The sequence below is a fragment of the Thyridium curvatum genome, assembly GCF_004353045.1.
Source record: "Thyridium curvatum strain D216 chromosome Unknown NODE_84_length_182893_cov_82.147506, whole genome shotgun sequence".
Taxonomy (NCBI): Eukaryota; Fungi; Ascomycota; class Sordariomycetes; order Thyridiales; family Thyridiaceae; genus Thyridium; species Thyridium curvatum.
In genome coordinates, this window is record NW_022156839.1 from 38,384 (window position 1) to 55,318 (window position 16,935).

At 57.1% G+C, this 16,935-nt stretch overlaps 4 protein-coding genes across 4 annotated transcripts; 2 read left to right on the plus strand and 2 right to left on the minus strand.

The window, feature by feature from the left end:
- Positions 1–1,984: 1,984 nt before the first annotated feature.
- On the plus strand, positions 1,985–4,407 carry E0L32_010431 (uncharacterized protein; the record flags this gene model as incomplete). Its single annotated transcript, XM_031133048.1, has 3 exons — positions 1,985–2,211; positions 2,270–4,099; positions 4,164–4,407. The coding sequence occupies 3 exons, from the start codon at positions 1,985–1,987 to the stop codon at positions 4,405–4,407; spliced, it is 2,301 nt and encodes a 766-aa protein (XP_030989567.1).
- A 4,247-nt stretch (positions 4,408–8,654) lies between these two features.
- On the plus strand, positions 8,655–9,893 carry E0L32_010432 (uncharacterized protein; the record flags this gene model as incomplete). The annotated part of the gene is made up of 2 exons (XM_031133049.1): positions 8,655–8,721; positions 8,818–9,893. The coding sequence occupies 2 exons, from the start codon at positions 8,655–8,657 to the stop codon at positions 9,891–9,893; spliced, it is 1,143 nt and encodes a 380-aa protein (XP_030989568.1).
- Positions 9,894–11,017: 1,124 nt separating this feature from the next.
- E0L32_010433 (uncharacterized protein) lies at positions 11,018–13,276 on the minus strand (the record flags this gene model as incomplete). Its single annotated transcript, XM_031133050.1, has 2 exons — positions 11,018–12,226; positions 12,287–13,276. 2 exons carry the CDS (start codon positions 13,274–13,276, stop codon positions 11,018–11,020), a joined length of 2,199 nt encoding a protein of 732 aa, XP_030989569.1.
- A 1,109-nt stretch (positions 13,277–14,385) lies between these two features.
- Positions 14,386–16,484, minus strand: E0L32_010434 (uncharacterized protein; the record flags this gene model as incomplete). The annotated part of the gene is made up of 2 exons (XM_031133052.1): positions 14,386–16,004; positions 16,061–16,484. 2 exons carry the CDS (start codon positions 16,482–16,484, stop codon positions 14,386–14,388), a joined length of 2,043 nt encoding a protein of 680 aa, XP_030989570.1.
- Positions 16,485–16,935: the final 451 nt, after the last annotated feature.

Consider the following 16,935-nt stretch of genomic DNA (forward strand, 5'->3'; position numbering starts at 1 on the left):
GCGAATGAATTTAGCCTCGAGACTGCCTCGAGACTGCCTCGAGAAATGCAGGCAGCAGAGTACCTATTGACGACTTCACTGTTCCTGCTTGCTAAGCAACCAACTGCACGAGGTGTGGAGTTTCTCAGTGAGACACACTACTTGAGTAATCGATGATCACATCGCGTGCCAATACGGATCGCTCTAGGTATACAGCGAGCTGCAAGACACTCGTAGGTCACATTGTTGGGTGCTCAGGAATGCTGCGAACCATAAATAACCACAACTGCAACATTCCTATTCTCGGAGACTGCAGCTGACTGAAATAAGCCCCAACGACTCACACGGCTACGCTACAGGACCGGATCCCGACGGGAGTGAGACATTGTCTGAGTTAGGTCCTTGGGGTCCGAGCCGTGCCTTTGGCACCTCATGGGGGCGAGCCAGGCTCCGATGTTTTGGAAGACGTTGGCACTAGGTACCGGAGCAAGACAACAAGACAGTAGGTACTCGTACAGAGTACTCCGTCGGTAACTACTTGTAATCATCAAGTTTGATAAATGCGCCACAGCTCCAGTCAGGCATGCCCTTATCACCCACTGCCTTGTTTTGCAACAATCGTGAGGTCTGCTGGGGCAGGGGAAACACTCGCCTAGACTGTACCGAGCAAGGTCCCATCCGTTCCCCTGAGATCTGATGCAACGCTCTCTCCCTTTCTTTTGCTGCCACACTCCCCTCCAATTCTCTCTTCATTTCGGTTGAACGACGCTGTCCCATCGTCCCAAACAAGTTTGGCGCAGGCGCACGCGATCGGTGTGGAGGGCAGAACAAGAGAAGGCGGCCAATCCACCAGCAGGATTCATTATCAAGAGCTTAAATGAGAGGTTTGATTAGCGCCCTGGTCAAGGCAGCTGGAGCCAACCCGCGTGCAAAACCAGCTGGGGTGGATAAGTACCTAGGTATGGGACGGATGAACAGAAAAAAGCACCAAAAAAGCATCCATGGGAAAAGCAATCGCCCCAGCGGTTTTGCGCCTGGGTACCTGCATTAGCCTTTGGTTCAGGGGCGGGTACAGGCTTATTTTGCAGGGGGGCTGCCCAGCTATCCACTGCTGTGTGGCGGTCCTTCTGCCATTCACACCGCTGCCAAAGGCGGGTGGAGGAAGAAAGACTGCAGCTGTGGACCTTGGAATGGATCCCAGACATGGGTAGACCCATGTGGAGCATGGTACCTGCCCCTGGCTATGGCGGTTGTATGGGCATGTCAAGTCACCCGGCCAGGATATCTACCCTCTATGCCCCTTTCTGTCATTTGGCTGAAATTAGCTACCCATCTTCTGACGGGGACTCGCAGCCAACACCACGCCAATGGACGGTGGTGGCTCTCCGCCCATGATGCCTCCTGAATGCAACTACTCAGTAAGCTTGTCTCCGGTCCTGGACTGGTCCAGTCCAATCTCGGCCGTTGGCAGTGGTGCCGGGATGACCTGGTCGGTGCCCCGTGCTGGAGTCGGCCAAACCCACTGCCACACTCTCTGTGGCTGCTGTCGATGTTCTCTCTCGTCTGCGGTCCTGTTCCTGATTCTCCTCTCTGCATTCCTCATCTACCGTCCTGCCAACCTGTGACGACTTCCTTGGTGGACGTAGACATCGTCAGAGTCATTCTTTTAGTAAAGCCTGCCAGCAGGCGTGCCATTCTTTTTAGAACCAGTCATTCATTTACTTGTGTTGCTTCGTTTTTTGCTTCGAAGCAGTCCATTCATTCATCAACAGCGACGAACAGGACTACGAACAAAGTATCTGCTGATCCTTTTGTTTTTGAACATCGGGTGTACGTCCGAATCTTAACGCAACGAAACCAATCGACGACAGAGCCAACTTGAGATTCGGAATATGAAAGCATAAGGGTTTTTTCCGTTTCGCAGGACACATCACTCAGAAACATCGCATTTGAGCAGACAGAGCACGGATCGAGGACAGACACAGCAGGAGAAAATACTCGGAACATGGACGGTGCTGGATACGGGAGCTATGGCTACCGCCTGGGCCCCCGGCTTCCGTTGCAGGTCGCCAAGGAGATGGACCAGCCCTCTCAAGTCGTGGGACAAGGCATCGCTAGTCGCACTTTGACCAGGAGAGGCGACAGCACCTCGTCTTGCGATGCCGACCCGAACCTGTGCGAAAAGCCTGTTGCTGGAGCTACTCTGCCAGTGGCTATTGGCTTGGGTATTGGGTAAGTCCTCTTTACCCCTACGAGGACGTTTCGAGGAGACGCTGACGCCGCACACCAGTATTCCCCTGATCGCTATCATTTGCACTCTGTGGTATCTGCACCGCCGGAATGTGAAGAGGCAGATCCTGGAGGATATGAAAGACCCCCACAAGTCTCTGGACTTCGGTTTGACGATTGACACCAGCAAAGGAGGAAAGCGGAAGAGTGCATTCTTCGGTGGAGAGAAGAAGCCCAGCAACAGCGCCAAGCACCGCCAACTATCGATGGATATGAACCTCTCGAGTCCCTACCTTCTGCCACCAGAGCTCCAGCAATCGCGAGAGTCGCTCCACTCACTTGCCCGTACCCTTCATCAGAACGAGGATCCATACAGGCCTGTCACCCAGTACGCCGCAAGCGAAATGGGATCGATTCGCTCATTCCCCATGAAAGAGGGAGGGGAGGGCTCTTCGGTTTATACTGGCTCCACTGGCGACAGGACTACATTGGGAAAGACTCGCTCTGTCGCCTCCTCCAGAGTGATGCCACCTCCACGACAGAACTCTCTCCCCAAGGTGCCGCCGACACCCACACAGCCTCTCCCGGCCCACGTGAGTCCCGAGCAACCTGAGATTGCTGCTATTCCTGTGCCGCCGCCGATGTCAAAGGACCGCATGGTTATGCCCGAGCCTATTATCCCTGTCATTGAGACGGTGTCTTACCCCGACGAGAAGAATATGGCTATCACTACGGACATGCCCGTGGTTCAGGAGCCACCCAAGATTGCTCGCAAGGGTCTTCCGTCTTCGCCAATGCCCGAGCCGGAATACCATGAACAACCCAAACAGGCTCAGCCTGACAGTGTCGGCCTCGGACTGATGGATGGCATTGACTTCCCTGACCCGCATATGGCACTCCCGCCCCTGGATGCTTCGGCACACCACATGTCTCCCGCACCTCTCTCCGCCCCGATCATCGATGCTCCTCAGGACTACTCTGATGACTGGGACAGGGTCAGCGCCCACGCTCAAGATCAGTACAATGAGGGCGACCGTGGTCGTCCTACTCACCGGCGGCAGTCCTCGGAGTACCCACAGGAGGAGCAGTCCACCGGGCTTAATGTTCCTCAGTACGAGAACAAGAGGTTATCTGTTGGCTTCAGGCCCCTCCCGCCAGACGAGGTGATGGATACGGAGGACCCGGAGACAAGGGCGAACAGAATCCGGTCCTTCTATAAGGAATACTTTGATGAATCAACGAACCGACCCGAGATGCCTGCACTTCCTACGCAAGGCGGAGAGTACTACGAGGACTATGACCAGAGCTACCTCGGAGACACGGCCTTCTTCGACCCCGAGACAAATGCCTTTGTCATGCCGTATGCACAGCCAGTTGCTCGCCGTGCCATGACGCCGCCCCCCTCTCGCTCAAGATTCCCTGGGCCGGGCAGTCCGGGCCCTCGAGGACCTGGACCCCGAGGACCAGGCCCGCGCGGTCCTCCTCGTGGCCCGCACGGCTCATTGGGCGGCATGAGTATGCCTGGAGGACGCGGTCCTTTCCGCCCCGGCTCAGCAGCTTCTAGCAACTGGGGTCCGGGCCCGAGACCTGGATCCTCAGCCTCGAACCAGTGGGGTCGACCTAGAGCTGGATCGGCCATGTCCGCGCGAGGTCCTCGAAAGCCAATGCCTCCTCCGGCTGCCTTGACGACTCTTCCCACACCGTCCAAGCTGAAGGACGACTCGTTCGCCCTGATGGGAGCTATCGACTTTGCCCCTCCGCCCACCTTTGCGGACAAGGTTGCCGGTCGGCCACAGAGCCCGCTAGGCGAGCGACGGCCTTACCAGCTCAACGTGCCAGTCTCGTCGCCGTTGGTGTCGGCCTTTGACGAGATGGCAGCACTGCCAAGCCCGTAAGTTTCCCTGGTTCCTTGGGTGTGTGATCTAAGGGCTTCGACACTGACCAAATTTCAATAGACATCTTCTACGCAAGTCGGGCACCTTCACGGCTCTGGACTTCGCTCCTCCTCGCAAGTTCAAGGATTCGGACACCATGAGCGACGCCGGCAGCATCAGGAGTAACCGCAGCGGCATCTCGACCGCTCAGCTCAGCGCCATCCGCAGCGGCGCCGGTCGCGTGAGCCGTCTGCCGGGCGATACGGTCTTCACTCAGGCGGCTCTCAACACGACTCTCAAGCCATCGTGGGGCATGCGTGATTAGGTAGCTGCTCGCAGCAGCAGCAGGCTTCTCCCACCAAACCTTGGCGGGATGTAATGAATCTCGTGTACATATCGACGGGCGGACAGGCTCTTTCGTACCAGACGGCCACCGCCACTCATGATGACGCCACTGCATCGGTCTTCATCTTTGCATCAAACAGCGGGAGTTTAGACATGACAACGGCATTGTACTTTTTTTTTTTGTGGTGGCAGGAGATTCAGGCCTGTGCCAACTCGCGTGTGGTCCGTCTTTCCCAAGACGAGACTGATCACGGCGCTTGCTGGCTGGCTTGAGTCTCTTTGGCCCCTAAGACATATTTTGGGAGTTCTTTTAATCTGGGAAAAAGAAGAAAAAATCAAAACGCGTCATGACGAACTCTACCTGCCTTGCTCCTTTGGGCATGATGGAATCTTTTCAGTCTTCGCATCTATATAGAAACAACAATCAGATCGGACACACACATTGGGAGCCACATATTGTGTAATTCTTAGGCGTAAAATTAGACATGGCTCAGGGAAGAAATAACAGAAGACTATTTCAGACGGCAGTATTTCCAATTTCTCTTTCGTGTGCCCATTGTTGAGTGTAAGAATGCAGGCGATGGAAACTAGGGCTGGTTGTGTCTTGAGGTTGTTGATCCCGATGCCTGAGCATATGTCACCGGGCAGCGAGAACCCGCATACTCAAGCAGGCACGAGATTTATTCGAGGGTGCATCGATCAACGGAGGGCAAAGGTGGACAACTTGTCCAGGAGGCATATGGCAGAAAGCTGGCTACGGGGACACCGACGTCTTGGCAGCGTTCCTGCATCGACTACTGTTCGTGGTGTGTGTGCTGGCAGTTCTACCAGAGTGAGACACGCAGCTGCAAACGAGCGGTTTTGTTGCGGCGGTCTCTGGCTCAGTGGCGTCTCCAGCTCATCCTCGTACGGAGTAGGGGGCATGCTGGCAGGCCTTTGGGCGACAACTACGGAGTAAAGTCGAGTAAAGTAGTGGATGCACAGCCTCAACCGGCGCATCGGGTCTCCTTTTTCTTTTCTTCTTTTCTCGTAACAGCCCAAAGCTTGAATGCGATGCACCAATTGCGTGACGGATGGCAACACAGCTTGTTCATGTTTGCTACACCTACTCCGTGGCCCGCCACATAGACTACTGGCAGGTCGATAGTGTGTATTAGAGAAGGTGTGTGTGAGCTAAGACGGCCTCACAATCGAACTTCGGCAACTAAGGTTTTTTCCTTATTAGAAAGCTGAGCTTACACGAGTTGCAAGTTCAAACTAAGCGTTGAGGTGCAAAGCTGCTCGGTTGGGTTCAAGCCGTGATCGACCATGGATCCAACATCGACAGAAGAAGGGAAGAACTCTCGACCTTGCCAAGACCATGGAAATCCGATTTCTTGGTTCCCCGGGAGATGACGTTTTCGCAATGAGCCGATGCGACTTTACAGATTGGACCGAGAAGAGGCTATATCACCGCTTTGCTATAGAAACACATGTTCCAGGTCTCGCAGTTCTTGGGAGTCGCTCACCCAAAAGGACTGAGTTGTTTGACAATCAGCGGGACCTGGAGTCATTGCTCCGTCGTGCTGTTCGTTCACACGTCACTGAGGCTGGGGGTTGTCAGACGGGGGGCAAGCATCCTGGCAGGACTGTGTCATCCACGACGCCCAGTGTAACCTGGTTTCGTTGTGAGGCTTGCTGTGGGATCGCTACGAGCTGCCCAAGTGCTGCCGCCAGCATTCTGAGCTGATGTTTTGAGATTCTTCATGTCTTTCGATAAAGAATGGCAGTGGCTGGGGCGAAGCCACCCAGAGCTGAAGGGAAAGCAAGCCAGCCAGTCAGAGAGACGTAGGTAATTACCGTAAATGCATGCAGACTTGCAGTGCTTACTCTGTGCGGTAAAACTCTGTCCTTCAACGTCGACAGCATTCATTACTCGTGCGTGAAAGGAGCTGTAGAAAGCGGGGAAGCCAGCGATGCATAGTTTGGAGGCTGTCATTACGGCGCATCTTATTCGGCAGCTCTGTGCTATAGCGGGTGGATCCACGGCCTCAGTAAACCTGCTTCCCTTGCTGCCGGTGCCGCCGCCGGCTCAAAGAAGGTGACGATTCAAACAGAACGCTCCAGGACCAACTTAGTCAATCGAAAACCAAGGATTTGTGCAGATTGAGTAGCCCTCCCGCACCTTCTCTTCTTAAAAAGAAGTGTGTCTGCTACCGTTTTTGTCCCGACCTGGCGCTTTTTCTCTTGACCAAAACTTGTACAATACAGCAGAGACAATCACTGCTGGCAGCGCATCACCCCGCAGGCCCTTTCGATCTCTGGAGATCGATAGAAGCGCAAAATTCCCCGGGACTATTGGCATAACCGAAATTCTCCCATTTCATGCAATTATACGGCACTGCAACGGAGCAGCAAACAGGAAAGGACAATCGATTCTCGTTCGGTGGCATTTCTGACCGCACGTACACAATTCGGATTGGGACAGCGAAGCGAAACATCGAGGCGCACAAAGCACATTTGAATATCTGATACGACCTCGGCGAGAAAAAAACGCAACATCTCCAAAAAGGTGGCAGCTCAGACACGTGGAAGCTGAGGTGACAAAAGACGGACGGTGGGTGCATTTGCCGTATTGTGTGGGCTGTGCTGGGCTGAGTGAGCCACACCAAGCGTTTACAAGTACTGGGTGGCACGGCGGTTCAACAACTCCAATCAGAACTGGAACGAGGGCAGGTCAGGAGGAAAGCCCGGATTACGCACCAGATCTTTCACCAGATCTTTGGTTCTTGGTCCCGCATTTTGCACCGCGAAGGACAACGTTACCATCGCCGTCGAACGGAAGCGTCATTGGCGATACGCCGGCGATCTGAGGCGAGAACGTTCCTATTCTAGGAACGGAGAGCACGTCACGGACTGGCATTGGGGGGTTGCAGGGATTGAGGCTGATCCATCTCTCGGGCGGCCTGGGGGCGCATCAGTCAATCTGACGGGGCACGCGGCACGGAGTTTCGATCATCAAACCCACAGATCCAGGCCAGAGACATACGAAGCACGCAACTTTTGTGCATACTTCGTTGCACTATCGAGATCAAAACACAGTACGCGGGAAGGAAAAAAAAAACGGAGAGCGTACGTGGAGCCAAGACGACCGGATCGCTCGTCTACATCCGCAAATCGTCGGCGAGAAAGACGAATCTCAGTTGAATTGAGGAGGACCCTGGCAAATTCAAGCGAGCACGGAGAAAAGGGCCTGGCCTGACCACCTCCCAGTTCGAGGTTCGACCCGTTTAAGGCCATATTTACCCCGGCAATCCTAGATCCGCCATTACGAGGTGCGCCATAGCCAAAAGCAGAACCAGCTTTTCCGACCTAGGCAGGCCCCCCATTTTTCTCCCTCACAGCTCGAGCACGCTGTTCGTCCTGCTGGTCCGAGCCGATCAATCTACCTTATTGCTCCGGATCTTCCTCTCGCTGTCGCGGTGTTTTTCCTCCTCTTTTTCCCTCCCCAAGGTTGTCACACCCTTCCTGTCTGTCAGCAAAAAAAACCCTCCAATTTTTGTCTTCTTCATTTGCTGCGACAGCACCATTCGTTCCATCTTTTCTTTGCGGATCCAAACCGAGACGACGGTTTATTTTGTCTTCATTCCATCGACGGCCGCCCCTTGCGCTTGAGCCGCCAATCGACGTGCCGATTCGAAACCGATCTTGTGTCGCCGCCTGAGGCAGAGCCAATCCCTCTGGTCCACCCGTCGTCACCTCAAACGCCGTCGCTCCCTCCGTTGGACGCTAGAAACTCTTGCTCGCCACTCCCAGCGGCAACTCTTTGCCTTGGATAGCACCCTCTCGCCCTGCGCGCTCCTGTCTCTTGTCGATCCAGAGCCAGAGGACAAGAGCGACAGAAAAAAAAGAGAGACTAGCTTGAAGGTATGTCGCTGCTGCTTGTCCGACACGAGCTAGCCCTGTGCTATTTTGTCTCTGTCCTTCCCTTGCACCGCGTCTTCCCATCCCGCACAACCACAACCACAACCAACACCAGCCATCCACCACGTTCCCATTTTCTTTTGTTTTGCGCAACGCTGCACTGGTGTATGAATCATCACCATCAGTCTTTGTGTGTCAACACATGCTGCTTCGTTGCAGCGCACCTTGATCGCTCCTACCCTCTCACCCCCGAAACCCTGTCCTTTGCCGCCGCGACCATGCCTTCGCCCGCAGCCTCATTCGCCGTCAAGTCCGCCCACTAACATGCCTCGGAACCGTAGGGATTCTCAAGGGTTGAAGTCGGCACGCTTCGCCATGTCTAACAGTACAAGTACGAGTGTTCCGCCGACAGCGTCGACTCCATCCTCGTCACCGCCGACGAGCAGGTCCTCGTCAAGTTCCATTGCTAACACTGACCCGTCAACAGCTATTCCGGAGACGACGCCTCCGTCCTCCTCACCTAGCTTGCCTACTACGTCTTTACCGTCGTCTTCGTCGGCACCTTCGTCCTCGGCGCCGCCTACTACTTCCTCGATACCCTCTTCGTCTTCTGCGCCCCCATCAAGCAGCGCACCGCCCCCTTCCAGCACACCACCCAGCGTCGTCACGACCGTAATCACCCCTTCGGGCGGAGGTACCTCTGTCATCACCAGCTTCATCACCACAGGAGTTCCCTCACCTACCGATACTGGCTCCTCGACTTCGGCCCCGACTACTTCGTCTACGAGTACACCTGTTGGCCCTTCCAAAGGCGACAGCGGGGGTCTGAACGACAGCGGGAAAATCGCCATTGGCGTCGTCGTCCCTATTGCCGCTGTAGCCCTGCTTGTACTGGCCGGTATCTTCTGGTGGCGTAAGCGGAAGCAGCGCAAGGATGCCGAAGAACAAAGGCGGAAGGAGGTAGAGGACTACACCTACAACCCCAATGCCGACCCTACTATTCCAGCCGTTGCCGGAGGCGGCTCTGCGGGTGCATATGAGATGAAGGAGGATGCATCCTCAGGCTATCGTGGATGGGGCTCTACGACTGTCGCCGGTTCTACGGGCAGGAAGGCTTCGACCACCATGTCTGGCGGTGCTGCTGGCGTTGCTTATTCTGATGCTACCTCGCCTACTCGAGGTGGTGTGTCGGACTCTCGTTCCGGGGAGCCCCTCAACGAGGGCAGTCACTCTCCCGAAGGTGAGATCTTGGGTGCCATGGGTCCATCTGCTGCCGACAACCGAGGCGCCAACGTAGCCCGCGGCCCATCAAACGCCTCGTCATCGTATAGTGCCGGTGCCAGGTCTGACGGTTCTGGAGAAGGCGGCATTGGGGTGGCGTACAGCAACCCCGAGTACTACAACCAGCACGGCAGCAACAACCCCTACGCAGAGAACAACGGCCAGCGCCCATCGGAGCTTGGCGGCGCCCCCGTCATCCGCGACAACCCAGCACGCCGCAACACTCGCATTGAGAATCCCGCACACTATCCGCAAAACGCTGGCATCTCGCAAAACTTCTAAAGATGATCACGTTCGGCATCGCGCTGGATCTCTCCTTGCATAGCGTCACCCTTCCTTCCCTTCGAACACAAAACGATACCCCATCCTCAAGAGACCACCTTATTCCTCCGCTACCTACCAAGCAACCCTTCGACCCTGCATCACGGCGTTTCCAGGCGTGGCCAGCAAAAAACGGCTTATGCATACCTTTTAAAACACCATCGACTACTATTTAATTAATGCCAACACCCCAACTCACACGAGCGGGGATTGTCACCTCGGTATTCTTACTGCCTCCGCTTACACTGCTATCCTCGCCATTTAACTCTTTTTCTTTTTCTCCTCTTTCGGCTGAACATATCGGATTTTCTGCAGTGCTGTGAGGTGGCAGAGCCCTGTATTTACATACGAGATATCAAGGCCGTTCACATTCGAGCTGTCTTGTAACGTCAATACATCATCATTTTGCTGAGCTCAGGAAGACAACATCTGATCATGGGCTCAGTGCTCATGCTTAGGCCCAATGACTGGAGCCTGCAAAGTAGAGTTCTGCAGGTTGAGAGCCAATTGTCTGCTGTATGCCAAGGCTTTTGTTTTTGTCTTGAAAAAAATACGAAACAAACTTGCGCCAGCAGCACATTGTTGCGCCGTTGGAATGGAAGTCGTCACACGACACGGTGGGGCTAGGGAGGGCGGCAAGGAATGGAATGTATCGGGTCTCAAGATGAGGAACGGGCGGGTACATGTTCAGCTTTGCGTGTGGTGGATGTGTGTGTGTTTGTCTCTACCTTCTTTAGGTAGCGGGAGAAGGGGCATGAAATGTTTGTCAAAAACTTTATAGATATATATATGTACAAAATATAATTTTGATTTCTGGACACGAAAGTTTTCTTATCGGTATCCATCTACATTTCAACATGGACATGGGCAACTTGTTGATGTGAATGGTTGCATCAAATCATGTTACAAAACTGTTGTCTTGTGTAAAATTGAAAACATATGCTTGGTATTATCCGCTATACGCTATTCCGTGTGCAATGCAACGTAGATATATATTCAGGAAAACAAGAGAGAAAAGCAAGAGACAGCCGCGACCTTCTATCAAAAAAGGAGGGCCATGTTGCGATTCCCCCTGTCAGATATTGCTATGATGACGCCGCGGCCATCGCGGGGGCCGTCCGGCTGCCGAGGCCCTCGCTGAGCTCGACCCTGTCCCACCAGAACCGGCACTTGTCGAGCAGGTCCTGGGGCAGGTCCTCGACGACCCGCGGCGTGCCCCGGCTGGCGTGCTTGGAACCCGGCACGCGCTCGTCGTTGCCGCGGCCGAAGACGGCGACCTTGCGGCTGCGGCCGCCCGTGACGTCGGTCGTGGGCCACAGCGCGTCGTCGTCGTCTTTGTCGCCGTCCACGGCGGCGGCGGCGGCGGCGGGAGGCAGGGCGACGAAGCGCGCCCAGGCGGCGAGCATGGCGTCGGCGATCTTGACGACGCCCGGGTAGCCGCCGATGCGGGCCATGTCGTGCGCGACGACGGGCTGGTGGTCGCCGTGGTTGGCCGTGTCCCAGGCCGTGGCGCGGGCGGCGTAGTGGTAGACGCGGACGCCCGCGCCGCCGGTGGCGTTGGCCAGGAAGTCGGCCGTCTGCAGGACGGGGCAGACGTAGGCGTAGTGGGCGTAGGCGGCGTCGAGGCGGGCCCACTGCCTGCCCGTGCCCGCGGGGACGGCGGCGTAGGGCGACGAGGGGCCCGCCGTCGCCGGGTCCGGGTAGAGCGCGGACAGGGCGGCGGCGTCGGCGTCGGAGAGGGAGGGGATGAGCGTGCGGAAGAAGGAGCGGAAGTCGGCGTCGGTGCTGGCGAGGCGCGGCACGAACATGGTGCCCTCGTTGGTGTTGAAGCCCGTGATGACGGGGATGCGGAGGTGGTGGCCCCTGCGCCAGCTCGTGATGGGCAGGTCCGGCAGCATCGGGTCCGCGGTGAGGTTGGTAGGCGCGACGGTGGTGATCGTATCGTCCTTTGCCCCCTTGGGTGATGATGATGAGGCTACTGTGGAGGAGGAGGGGGGCACGACGCCGTCGATGGCGGGCTGGAACGGCCAGGTCACGGCCGGGACGTTCTTGTTCCACACGAGGCGAGAGGCGCGGACGACGGTGGACAGGGGTAGTTTGCGCAGCGCGGAGAAGATCTCGGCTTCTGGGACCTTTTCGACACCTGCCGCGACGAGGAACTCGCGGAACTGCACGAGGTGGCGGGGGTGCGTGGGCAGCAGGACCGCCCGGGCGGTCGTCGCGCCCGACTCGATGATGGCCTTGTGGAAGGGCGCGGCACTGCTGTTTGTGTAGTGCATGAGGTGGTGGCCAAGCTAGATGCGTTCCTCGTTAGCATCGATCCTTGAGACGACAAGGTTCGTCCTCTGACTTACCGAGTGTGCGCCGGCACTCAGTCCCATGAGCGTGACATTGTCCTCGTCGCCCCCGAAGGCGGCGATGTTCTCCCTCACCCAGTCGAACAGCATCTGCTGGTCCCGCAGGCCCAGGTTCAGCAGCCCTTCCTTGGCCGTGAGCGCCGAGGGCAGGAAGCCCAGCGCCCCGACCCGGTAGTTGAAGTTGACCCCGATCACGTCCCGGTCGGCCCAGGCCACGAAGCTCGCCATGTCCCGCTCCGTGCCCCTGCCGCCGTTGAAGGCGCCGCCGTGCACGTACAGCGCGACGGGGAGCTTCTTGCCCTCCTCCTCCAGCGCATTCCGGGGCCGGTACACGTTGACGGTCAGGCAGTCCTCCGACTCGTAGTCGCCGCCGCCCGCCGCGCACGAGGGCCCCGCCAGCGTGGCGTTGGCGGCGGCCGACGAGGCGGCGAGGCGCAGCGGCGGGCGGAACCTGTTCTCGCCGACGGGGGGCTCGGCGTAGGGGACGCCGAGGAAGGCGTCGACCTCGCGCGGGCGGCCGCCCTTGCTGGCGGGCAGCACGGTGCCCGTGTAGGAGCCCTGGCGCAGCGTCACCGACACGGACTCGTCGGGCGCGCCCGAGTGGGTGCCGCTGCCGCCGCCGCCGCCGCCACCACCACCGACGCCGGGCGAGGACGAGATGGGCGACGGGAGGGCGTGGTCACGCCGCAGGAACCACACGAGCAGGGTGAAGATGGCGATGCACCAGAAGACGGGCAGGCAGATGAGGAAGCGCCGCGAGCGGCCCACAAGGGCGAAGCGCCGCATGCGGCCGGCGGTGGTGGCGGTAGTGGTAGCGGCAAGCGCCGTGGCGGGCGTGGCGGCCATGTGCTGGAGCTCTTCCTCGTCGGCGGCTTCGGCCGGCTTGGCGCCTGCGGGAGCAGCTGGGCTCATCCAGGGCATTGGGTGCGCAGCAGCAGGACTGGTGCCCGCTTGTGCTTGCCGACGTCGCAGGTCCTGGTCAGGCATGCATCTGGATTCAAGCGCAAACGGACGGGAGCAGCCTGGACAAAGGGGGGGGAGGATTATGTATCAACGACAGAAGAGAAACGGGGGAAGCTGGTCAGCATTTTTTCATGATGTGAGCGACAACCCTGGGATTTAGTTAGCGCAGAGGCACACTGGAGCGCACGCGACTCTGGGAGCAGCAGGCTGGACCTGGACTTGCTCCGTTCCTTTAGGTAGTTACACAGCCCCGAGAAGGCCTGAAAGGGTCTAAAAGGGTCTAAAGCGGGTGCGATACGACGCAGGGTACAGGGGGGCCTTAGGCGCAAGTGGATAATTATGAGCTCAGCCAGAGACTCTCAGTCCTTCCGTCGACTCCGGGCGGAGTCTCTCGGTGCTGCATGGTGCAAATCGCTGATGTTCTAGGTACAATAGATGCTGAGTAGCCCCCCCCCCGGCCCCCAAGTTTAGCATATCAGCCTGCTCCAAAACAGCATAGCGCTCCCACTGACGGGACCCTTCTTAACATGCCCAGACTTGGTCACATTGGTCAGCTCATTGAAGTGGGATCTGATCTGGGCCGGGGAGCGTAGACGAAATAAAGTCGCCGTCGTTAACTTGTCGTTTTCATAGTGCACCACTTAAGTACAAGGCGCCACGCTTGCACAACTCTAGGTTGATAACTATTGAACTCTGTTTGATTTCAAGACAATAAACTGACTACGTGAGTGCTCTGTCACCTATGTGTAGCTCGTTGATCCTCGCGAATCCAAGTGGTTCGGTAGTCGAAGCCATCCGACGAAGTCAAACGGGAAAAATAGAAGATAGGGGAAACTCGAAAGTACAAAATAAATAGAGGCAATGCTCAACCCCAAAAAAGAAAAAAAGAGAAAATAAGGCAATGCTGCAACGAGTGACTCCATAAAGATGCAGCTATTCCAAAACCTAGCACCGACACCAGTAACGGCCATGCTTTTGCCTGATTCAACAAAAGAGAAAAGAGTAAAGGCTCAAAAAGCCGCCAAGGTCGAAAGCAAGCATGTACGAGAATGTCGATTGTGAAGGAACGGACGGCTGTTCATGTCCTGAACGAAGCCTCTCGACACCACGCAGACGTCGACGAGATCGACTTCTCAAACCGGCTGGGCTCGTGACGGTGACGAGCCTCCGACCATACCCTTCAGCTTCTTCTTCAGGGCCCATTCTCGGCTCAACAGCCGCGAGCGCTCGGCAGCCTCCTGTCGGGCGATCCTAGCAGCCTCCTCTCGCTCGCGCTTCTCCCGCTCGCGCTCCTGCGAGTAGCTGTTGTCCCGCTGCACGATCTCCTTGCCCCGCTGCCGCTGCTGGCTCACGTCGTCGGTTGACACGTTGCTACGCTTGCCGCTGACGCTCCCTGTCGATGTCGACGTCGCCCTGCTGGCCTGTGCCGTCGACGGAGAGCCAAGCGCCGAGCAGCGGCCTCGATTCTGCGACGACATCCCCGCTACCGCAAGTCCCTGCCCACCTGGAGCGGCAACCGATTGACGTTTTGGGGTTGTGGCCGGTGACACGGCCTCTGCCGAGGCTGGCTTGTTCTGCTGTCGAGCACGGCTGGTAATCGTCTCTCGGGGATACGAGCCGGGCGCGATGCTATGGCGCACAGGCCTCGCCTTGAATTCGCGCCTCTTGCGCTCCTCCTCCTCTTGCATCTTGAGCCGAGCTTCACGTTCCTCCCTCTTCCGGCGTGATATGGCTTCTCCAGGGAGCTCAAAGTTGGGCCGCGTAGGCGCCTTCAGCGACTTTGCCCGTTGGGGCGATGGAGCCAAGGGCTTCTCCACCGGCGGTTGTGCCAGCCGGGCCTCACGCTGCTCCTTCAGTCTTCGAGCTACAGCCTCGCCGGGCAGCTCAAATGTCGGCATCGTGGGAGGCTTGCCAGACTTTGCCAATGGTTTCGGTGGGAGGAGGCTAGCTGGTCGTGCGACCACTGGCTTCTTCTCCGCAGATTTGGGGGGCTCCCGCTCGTTCTCCTTGGCAAAGATGGCCGATGACGACCTGCGTAGCGATTTGGATCCAGAGGGCTGCGTTGTCTTGATACGTACGGATGCAGACTTGGACATGATCTTTTTCTGAGTCGACAAGGTTCTCGAAAGCCCGCCACCGGGCACCGTCAGATGGTCGTCTACCGCTGCCGTTGACGGCATCTTATCGGGAGAGGGCACCCTCTTGACTTGAACAACGGCATGGAGAGCCTCAAGCTGCTCTTCGAGGTGGTCGATTGCCTCGAAGCTGTCCTCGATTCGCGCAAGAGGATTGCCAGGCGAGCGGAGGCTGCAGCGGTCCGCCTTCTTGAGAGCCTTGGGCGAGACACGGTCATGCGCACTCGACTCTAGCTGCAGCTCTGGCGGCCTCTTGGCACCTGCCGGGCTAGAAGCATTCTCGAAACTCGTTGCCATGATGGTCTTGCTTTCGAGTGCGTCCTCGTCTGCCAATGGCTTCTCGTGATCGTCGGTCGGAACTGCTACCACGGTGTAAGAACCAGCTTGACGAGACTGGTGGCTAGATGCGCTTGCTGAGCGTGTCCGCCGTTCCAAGACGTTACATCCAAAGTAGAGGTATCGGTCCTGTACGCAGGGCTGGGCATCCAAGCCGGTTTCTGTCTCTGTCCCAACGGGGCTCAGCGGCACGCGAAGCACGTAGTCGAACTGGCCCGCGGTATGCTTCTCTAGCTGAGTTGTTTGAAAGTTGGAGGCGCGGCAGGTGACCGGGTCGTTTTCTTCAAGAGGAGACGACGTTAGCTGTAGTCTTGTGTACCGCAGTTGGAGGGCTCACCTTTGCGCAATTGTGTGCTCTGATCATCAAGAGAATCCGATACCGCCGGCGGTATTGCGAAGTGGGCGTGTTTCTCTTTCACACCTTCTGGAGTCTGGAAGGTCTCGGAGCCAATTGGTGGTCGGGACCGGCGGCCACGTCCCTTAAGAATGCTCTCGGGAGCTTCTTTGGTGGGCGTGTGTAGGTGCAGGCCTTGCAGCTTGGTGGCTAGGCCATTGGGGGTGAGTTCTCCCGTGTTTTGCGCTTGCTCGACATCGATGGATCGAAGAACTCGCGATGCGTGGGGATCCGGAGGAGGAGTGTCGTCGCCAGTGCCAGGATCGCTGCTATCGCTGCCCTCGAGAATAGCGAACTGGTTCTGGTCCCGGAACCCCAGTGCTCGAGCCATCGTCTGGGTGCTGGGCTGAAGAACAGCCTGAGACATTCCCGACAGGGGCCGTTCCGGGGTACGGGTCGGGGCTGGCCTCGTGGATGGTTGGTTGGCACGTACCAGGGTCTGGGCTATTCTCGACTGGGATGTGCAATTTCGGGATGCCGAACTGTTAACGGGGTTGTCCGTCCCCCTTTTGCTCTTTGCACTTGTGCTCGATGTAGCAAGAGAGGAAGAGATGAACCGATCAAAAGACTGCTAAAAGCTGCGAATGAAGTACCAAGAAGAAGAGAGGAAAGTCATCAACAGTCACGATAATGCGTTTGTTTCGTGAAGAGGAAACGAGAGCCGGCTGAGCCTATGTTTTATTTACTTTTACCAGCCGTGTGTGTGTGTGTGTACTTGTAGTTCAGTGAGTGTGGGCTGCAGGTGCGCGCCGACGCAGCAACCCTGTGGTGAAGAAGGACCTTCCCCAGCGCCCTCTGTTTCAATGAGCCTTCCGAAT